This window comes from Salarias fasciatus, chromosome 20 (genome assembly GCF_902148845.1).
Source record: "Salarias fasciatus chromosome 20, fSalaFa1.1, whole genome shotgun sequence".
NCBI classification, from domain to species: domain Eukaryota; kingdom Metazoa; phylum Chordata; class Actinopteri; order Blenniiformes; family Blenniidae; genus Salarias; species Salarias fasciatus.
Window position 1 is genome coordinate 18,429,727 of NC_043764.1, and position 8,469 is coordinate 18,438,195.

Sequence of the window (8,469 nt, forward strand, 5' to 3'; positions counted from 1 at the left end):
TACATTTGTAAAACAAATCTCAAAGTGCTACAGTGGAGTTTAAAAACAACAATGACAAATTAAAACTAACAGATACAGGCTAAATCAATAAAACACTCATACTTTTACACATCATAAAATACAATAGGGAACAAGTAAAATCATTCAAAAGCTTTCATAAACAAAAACGTTTTCAAACGAGATTTAAATGAGTCCACCGGCTGTGGTGCCCTCAGGTGGGCAGGCAGGGCATTCCACAGTCGGGGTGCTGCAGCCTGAAAAGCCCTGTCCCCCATAGGGCACAGCTTGGTTTTGGGGACCTTCAGCAAATTGATGTCGGCGGAGCGGAGACGTCTGGTCGGGTCGTGTGGGGAGAGAAGTTCTTTTAGGTACACTGGTGCACTACTGTAGACACACTGATGGGTCAGGAGGCAGATTTTGTATTCCAGCCTGAACCTTACCAGGAGCCAGTGAAGGTTATGGAGAATGGGGGTGATATGGTGTCTTGTTGGCACCCGGATCAGGATCCTGACAGCACAGTTCTGGATTGACTGAAGCCGTTGTAGGCTTCTTCCAGAGATCCTGATGAGGAGTGCATTGCAGTAGTCCAGCCTGGAGGAGAAAAAAGCATGGACCAGCTTCTCAGCAACGGGAGGAAGAGGAAGGGGCGTAGTTTGGAAATGTTCCGGAGGTGAAAAAATGAAGTCTTACAGATGTGTTGGACATGGAGGTCAAAGGAGAGGGTGGGGTCAAAGCGGACACCCAAGTTGGTAACGGCAGCTGTTGGGTAGATTTTGTGGCCGGCAAATGATAGGACTGTGAAAGGGGAGGACTTAAGTTGGTATGGGGTTCCAATTAACAGAAATTCAGTTTTGGAGCTGTTGAGCTGGAGAAAATTGTCATTCATCCATGCTTTTGTCTCCTCCAGGCAGGCGGTGAATGATTGAATAGAGAGGGAGGAGGTCCGGTCCAGCCTGACATAGAGCTGAGTATCATCAGCATAGCAATGGTAGGAGACTCCATGCTTGCTGATGATGTGGCCCAAAGGGAGCATGTAGATGGAGAACAGGCTGGGCCCCAGCACTGACCCTGGGGGAACCCCACAGGTGACAGCGTGGGACCTCGACCTGGCTTCCCCAAGGGCCACATACTCAGCCCTACCAGTCAGGTAGGACCGGAACCACTGGAGCGCTGTATCTGAAAGACCAATGAAATGCTGGAGTCTATGGAGGAGGATGGAGTGGTCAACAGTGTCGAAGGCAGCTGAGAGGTTCCAGAGTAACAGGAGTGATGGAGAGCCCTGGTCAGAGGCCACCAGCAAATCATTGGTGACCCTGACCAGAGCTGTCTCAGTGCTGTGAGCTGAACGGAAACCGAATTGGAATTTGTCGTACAAATGGGAGGACTGGAGGTGTGTGTGAATTTGTGTGGAGACTACCTTTTCAATGATTTTTGACAGGAAGGGAAGATTGGAAATGGGCCGGTAATTAGATGTTTTTTCAGGGTCAAGGGAAGGTTTTTTTTAGAAGAGGTTTAATTATTGCAGTTTTTAATGATTGTGGCATGTGACCGTATTGCAGGGAGTGATTGATGATACTTGTGATTAGGGGGCTCAGTGTGGAAACATGGGATTTGATCAGGGATGAGGGAAGTAGATCCAGGTGACAGGTGGAGGGCTTCATCTTGCGGATGAGGTCATGAATTAACAGAACACTGATTCCTGGTTCTAAGGTTGTGAGACAACGGACAGACTATGGAAATGAGTTCTGATGAGGCTTCAAAGTAAATCTATAGGAATAAAATACAAATAGAAATGTCCAAGAACAAAAACTTTATCCTCTTATCTCTCAATATAACCAAAGAAAACCCCCTTTTCCTCTCTTTTTCTTTATCAAATTTTAATATAAAATCTCTCAATACATGTAAAATTTCTTCATATTTATTTTATGTTTTATTTTTCATGTACTTTAAGTTCTTAAGTAAAAAACAGAATGCTGTTTGACTACATTTGTTGATGATTAATACCCACAATCATGTTCTGAGAAATGACCTGAATACCAAAAGAAGTGTGAATCAGATATGCCGGATATTTCAGTTCTGTAATGTTGGATATCAGACAAACCCGATATAACACCTGATCCCCCACATCCATCAGGGGACATGACTGTGTACCTTCAATTGTGAAAGCTGATAGTTTATTTGATCTAACTTATTCCGATTTATTAAAGGAACATCATGTTGCTCTCTGGTAATTATTTTAACTTATATGGAAGTCTATGACAACTCTTATCAAATAATTTCAAAATAATCAAAAATCATAATTTATCTAAAATGATTGAAATGACCGATCACAAATGTTTAAATACTGACAGTGAGTCTTACTGAATGTGATAATGTTTAGTGGGTAGTGGAATAAATACTGGTTTCCATTTGTAGTGACTTCTGACTGAAAAAAGGGATGAGATTGAATAAATCTTGGTACTTAGTCAGCGATGGAGCAAGCTTGCTCCACAGAATAAATTTCCATAGTTACTTATGTCAAAACAGATCGCACCTCTTGTGGGATAAAACCAAGACAAGAGAGTAACCTGAGTATATTGGTTAATCTTGATTTACAATATCCATAATCAAATGGATCACAAAAGTAGGATAGGGGAAAGTGAGATGTGTTTTGACACAAGTTACCATGAAGATTTTTTTCCATGTAGCTAGCCTGCTCTAGAGCATGCGATCTGCATCTCTCCACTCAGAAGTGCCTCATGCATTCAACTTTCATCATTCAAATTTCAGTCCGAAATTGGAGAGTGGGATCCTTCATCTTTGTCTTGTAGTCTTCATCAAACTCTTCATTCTGAGCCACAGTGAAGTGGTTCTTCCAGTCACTGACTTTTCCTGCAGAACCACAAAGACTCAGTCAGAGCTTCATGCTTTTGAATTTCCTGTATCGGATTGAAGTTAATCATACCTTTTCTCATGAAGGGAGAAATTTTGAAATCAAAAACAGGGATTGTTGAGTAGTTAGTCATCTCATTCTCCTTCATTTTGTCAAAATGAACTTCTCCTACAATTCTCGTCTTTTCCTCGACTGAAGGAGTCAAACCAAGAAAGGAGCAGAGTTTGTCTATTTCTCGTCCGGTGTCCTGAAAGCACATGGTTCAATGTTGTCATTGCTTCACGACAAGGAACATGTTGGATGTCGGGAACCAGTCAAAACAAGGATGGAAAAACAAACAGCTCAGTTACCTCAACCATGTCTTCAAAGAACATGTAGTGCAGATTTGAGTAAGTCTGTTTCTTCTTCCACCAGTTGTTGACATGATCGTACCAGGATCCAAACACCACTGACACCACAGAATAATACGTCGACTTAGTGCGTAAGCAGGACATAATATTGATGTGTATAGCGTCAATATAGTGCCAAAATTCTGTGTGCATAAAAATCATGATCACGCACACTTAAAGCACTCTCAGTGGTGCCTCTCTGCGAGACCATGTGCAACATGTCTGTGCTGTCTGTTGATGAGGTGATGTTGAGTTTTGGCACTCTGAAGGCGGGCTTTGTGTTAACGCCCTGCTGCCAAACGATGATGGCCTGCCCTACCAAACCCCTGATTGGCTCTGACCGAAAGACAGATGTTTAGGAGCGACCAATCAGAAGGGGGAAGAGTGTCAAAACTCAATACCACCATGAGCAGACAGCACAGACATGTCATCGCGCACGTAGAAAAAGACATCGCAGAAAGTGACCGCATGTGCAGAGAGGCATCGGAAGCGCACAGAGAGCGGTTTTACTGTGCACAGTTACGGTTTTTATGTGTGTGGAATTTTGGCACGATATTGACGCCATAGATGTGGTGCTTTTTGACATTAGCCTTATGTCCATACTTAATACATACTCTTTCCTTGCTTGAATCTTTCAAGGTAGCTGTTCCAATCTCCAGGCTCTGGCTGACCCTTGTTCATGCGACCAAAGTGGAAGTAAGACACAACATTGTCTTTTGCATTTCGGGCAATGTAGATGATCTAGATTTTTAAAAAAAGAAAAATACAATCATTAATGAACAAACATCACAGTGAGTGTCAAAAGTACAGAAGTAAGGTCTAAAGGCAGAACAAAATCTCAACCAGGCGTGATTTGTCTTACACACCACAGGATGTTCACAGAAATCAGCATTAAAGGGATTTGAGAATGACTTGGCCCATTCAGTCTGGTTTAGCACTCTCACCTCATCATGAGGACAAGGCCAGACAGAAGATTTTCAGTCAGGAGTTTGAAGGTTTCTCTTATGTTTAGGTTCTATACCTTTTCCCTCTGCTGTTTCCAAACAATTTTGAATCTCACAAGTTTTTATAAGTTATGAGTATGTGAAATTACATGTATGTCTCTGTGTTTCCTTTGTGGTGACTGTTATTCCAATTCCTCCCGTAGCAGTGGTTCTCAAAATGTGGGACAGGCCTCGCCTGATGGAGCAAAGAGCTACATCGGGGTGCAGCAGCAACAACAACAAAAATGTGGGTCAAGGTAATGGAGGAATCATCAATTATATATTATAACTAGAAATTGGCACTCAGAGAGCGCAGACCTCCACCACAGCTCAAATCAGTCAACAACAACCATAAGAACACCATATATAATCAAACAACATTGTGATCGGGGGGGGGGGGGTGATCGGAGCCGAGCGCTGCAGTGTGCGGTGCCTCTGTCTGTCGCCCTCTCTCCGTGTGTGTGTGTGTGTGTGTGTGTGTGTGTGTGTGTGTGTGTGTGTGTGTGTGTGTGTGTGTGTGTGTGTGTGTGTGTGTTTATCTGAAAAGGAAAACCAAAAAGCAAAATAATTTATGTTATTTTACTTGATTTTAATTTGAAAATGGACCGGATTCTCTCGTATTTTTCGTTCCCGACTGCCTGTGTGGTGCGATCTGCTCTGTCCAGCTTTACAACTGGTGGTCCACGGCGCACGCAGCTCGCAGAGAAAATAGAGGAGCGGAGCGCCCGCTGTCCACAGCGCGAGCCGCTACGCACGCGGCGGTCCCCTGCGCCTCCTGTATGAACCATCAGTTAGGGTAAAAGGGGTGCTGATCTGAAAGTCGGTGCGCAGCGCTTCCACTTCCGCGTCGGAAGCGGCGCGTCCTGTGTGAAGCAGGCGTATGTCACCCCCTGTCGGCGGGCCTGCCCAACTATGTGAAAGACTCCCTATCTGTCAATGATAAAGAATACTTAAAAAAATTCCTGGATCCAGACAGTGATCCGGATCTTCACCAAAATTTAATGGATTCTAAGTTAGCCCAAGACCCACCTTTCCACAAAGTTTCATTGCAATCCGTCCATTATTTTTTCCGTGATCTTGCTAACAAACCAACCAACCAACCATCCAACAAACCACCCCCTGGCGGAGGTAATAAAACACCCATTGATTTCCTGCAGTGTGAAGGCGACCTATGTTGCAGATTATATCTGAAGATCTACCAGATATTAGATTAAATGCATTCGATCAGCTCAAGAAAAGTTTTTTTTTTCTATTGCCTCTGTGTCTAAAATGTTCAAACAATCAAACTTCATAACATGAATACTGTTCAGACAATGACTGGTTACTGAATGCAATGCCAAACTGTGTGATTGTCCATCTGTGATGGTCAATGCAAAAGTACAAGCAACACCATTATCGAAATCCCCCACAAGGGGGCCCACCCACTCATTTCTGACTGTAGCCAGAAGACAGTGGTGAGGGGTAACCTACCCTGGATAGTTTCATTTAGGCCTATGTGTCCCATCTTGGTGTAATTTAGCAGCATGTTAGCTAGCAAGAAAATAGGTGGTAATGTTTATATTAGCTACCTGCCAAGCGGCAGGTCGTTAACCTGCTTTTCAAACAAGCTGATAATGTGGCTATAATTGGTCATATTAACAGGATAAGGAGCACATGTTCTTCATCCACTGTTTGAGGAGGAAAGAAAGGAGGATGGAGAGAGAAGACAAAGGAATACATGATGAGGGAGGAAAGAACAGGATTGTGTTACGATTCTACTAAGATATAAAAAAAATCACACAACATCATACCCTGGATTTTTGCTCCCAAAATGACTTTGGCACAAACTGGACAGGAAGATGAGTTTTAATGAGTCGAGGGGAGGTGGGCAGCTTGTCCGCCAAATCTGTTCCTGAGTGAACAAACAAAACAGCATCAACAAAGCCCATTTTCTGGTGAAACACTTATTTTGATTCACTGCACTAAAAAAGAAAAGTGATTTTTGCAAAAGTAAAGGATTGTCTTTTTTGATACAAAAACAAGCCTTGTGCAACAATGAAGGCAATTTATTATGGTTGTCACCTGAGCCCATCACTGGGTTACACATCTCCATGAAAGGCACTCTGTCATGTAACGGGATGGGTTTCTCTCTCTGACCAAAGTAAAGTAAATCAAGGATGTTGGAAACCCATGTAGTGCCTACAGAGAGAGAGAGAGAGAGAGAGAGAGAGAGAGAGAGAGAGAGAGAGAGAGAGAGAGAGAGAGAGAGAGAGAGAGAGAGGGGATCAAAGAAAGGGTGGAGTTTCTTTCAGTGGATTCAACATTTTCTACAATTCAACATTAACCAAAATGAAAAATATTCCCTGTGACTAAATCAATACATGATGCAACTGTACAGGAACTAACACCTAACAGCACAAAGAGCCTGTTTGAGACTGAAACAGATTCTCACATGTAGAAAGTAAGTCAAGCAGAGATTATCTCTTCAACTCAGCACACATTTTTTGAACCATTAAGTATTTTCACAGGTTGATATATTCATTCAGATCATCTCTTCAACTCAAAACACTCAGGTTTCAGGACTGACCTGCTTTAGGATATGTGGCGATTAGGATATCGTCTGGTCTGGCCTGAAAGTTTTGGATGTTCTCCCAGTTCTTTGTGAAAGATGGGATCATTGAGATTCCATGAAAATCAAACATCTCTGGTCGAGGAACTGCATCCATCTTCTTCAAAGAGATACATCAAACAAAGCAGAATGAAATTCAACTCAACTTTATTTTTGAAGCACTTTAAAAAAAAAACAACCATTGAACCAAAATGTTATACATGAATAGACACAAAAATCTACGAACAGATGTAATCAGTAAAAAACCCGAAGTATGATAAAACATAATGGATTGGCAACAAATAAACCAGGAGCAGAGTCTCAAGTTGTTTTAAAATTGAAAGGAACAAAAAAACGTGTCTTCAGATTTGTTTTAAAAATGGACAGTGGAGGCTCTTCTACGGTAGCTCATTCCATAACTTCAAAGCAGCAACACAAAAAGCTTTTTCCCCTCTGAGCTTCTGTTTGGACCTCGGCGCCTCCAGGAGCAGCTGATCAGCTGACCTCCGGCACCGAGCAGGAGTGTAGGCGTGGCGTGAAGCAGCTCAGAGAGGTGAGACGGGGCGAGACCATTCAAAGACTCAACAACAATCTTAAAATCAATTCTAAAATCCACAGACAGCCAGTCTAGGTGAGCCAGAACAGGATATATGTTTCCTCTTATGTGCTCCAGTTAGTTGTCGTGCTGCAGGGCTCTGAATGAGCTGGAGACGTGCAACAGATGACTGAATGTCTCTAAGATAAAGCGCACTGCACTAATCAAGTCAAGATGTGATAAAAGTATTAATTACTATGTCAAAGGGCTGACGTGGAGGATTGGCCTTCACCTTAACCAGCTTTCTGGGTAAAGCAATATGAAAAGTTCTGAAATATACAAGGATTAACTTCAGCATTTTCGTTGTGTAAAAAGTAGAGGAAATACGGACATCAGCCAGTGATATAAAATGTCCTGTTGGACATTTTCTGTAAGTTTCTGCAGCAACAAAAAGCTCAAAGTGTGGTCAAAATGAAAAAGCATGGTCCATAATGTTACAAATAAAAGTACTTTACTCTGCTGTGCATTACAAAAACCTTTGATAAAACATTTTCAGCAGTTTGTGTAGCATCAACAATTAGAAACAAGTGACAGGAATTAAAACCTGGTAAGTCTTTCTTAGAAAAGCAAAGTACTCTGAGTTGAGGAATACCAAACATACCTTTTCAGAGTTCAGTCACCTTCAGACTCCTGGTGATTTCTCTCTGGCTTTGTGAGCTGCAGGTTTACACTGATCAAAAAATATTTCCCTTGGACAGTCCTCCAGTCTGCTCTGTTGTGACAAACCTTCTATACCTTATGAGAGATTAATTCAAACTCCTACCTTTTTTCCCTCCCTCCTTCTCTCTCTCTCTCTCTCTCTCTCTCTCCCTCTCTCTCTCTGCCTATCTGTCAGTACAGCAGAGCATTTTAATCTCTGAACTGATAACTCTGATAATTTAGTTTCCTCATGAAGGTGAGGACCCACGGGGACTAATGCTGGTGGATCGGTGACACTCGCCTTTTGGTGTCGGTCAGGACTCACAAACAATTGTAGGGCTTCTGAAGTCACTACTTCTTTATTTCAAGAAAGCTGGAGTATTACAGGCAGCTATTTCACTTCT

At 42.4% G+C, this 8,469-nt stretch overlaps 2 protein-coding genes across 2 annotated transcripts in view; both read right to left on the reverse strand.

Moving 5' to 3' along the window:
• Positions 1–7,365, reverse strand: part of LOC115408522 (uncharacterized) — a 14,532-nt gene extending 7,167 nt beyond the window's left edge. Inside the window, exon 1 of the mRNA XM_030119334.1 lies at positions 7,336–7,365. The gene's annotated coding sequence lies outside the window, so the exon portion shown is untranslated. The remainder of the gene's footprint in view (positions 1–7,335) is intronic.
• On the reverse strand, positions 13–8,197 carry LOC115408530 (cytosolic sulfotransferase 3-like). The gene is made up of 8 exons (XM_030119347.1): positions 8,028–8,197; positions 6,811–6,952; positions 6,306–6,422; positions 6,035–6,135; positions 3,876–4,002; positions 3,223–3,320; positions 2,945–3,119; positions 13–2,871 (listed from the first exon to the last, which is right to left on the reverse strand). The coding sequence occupies exons 2-8, from the start codon at positions 6,947–6,949 to the stop codon at positions 2,759–2,761; spliced, it is 870 nt and encodes a 289-aa protein (XP_029975207.1). The 5' UTR covers positions 6,950–6,952; positions 8,028–8,197; the 3' UTR covers positions 13–2,758.
• Positions 8,198–8,469: the final 272 nt, after the last annotated feature.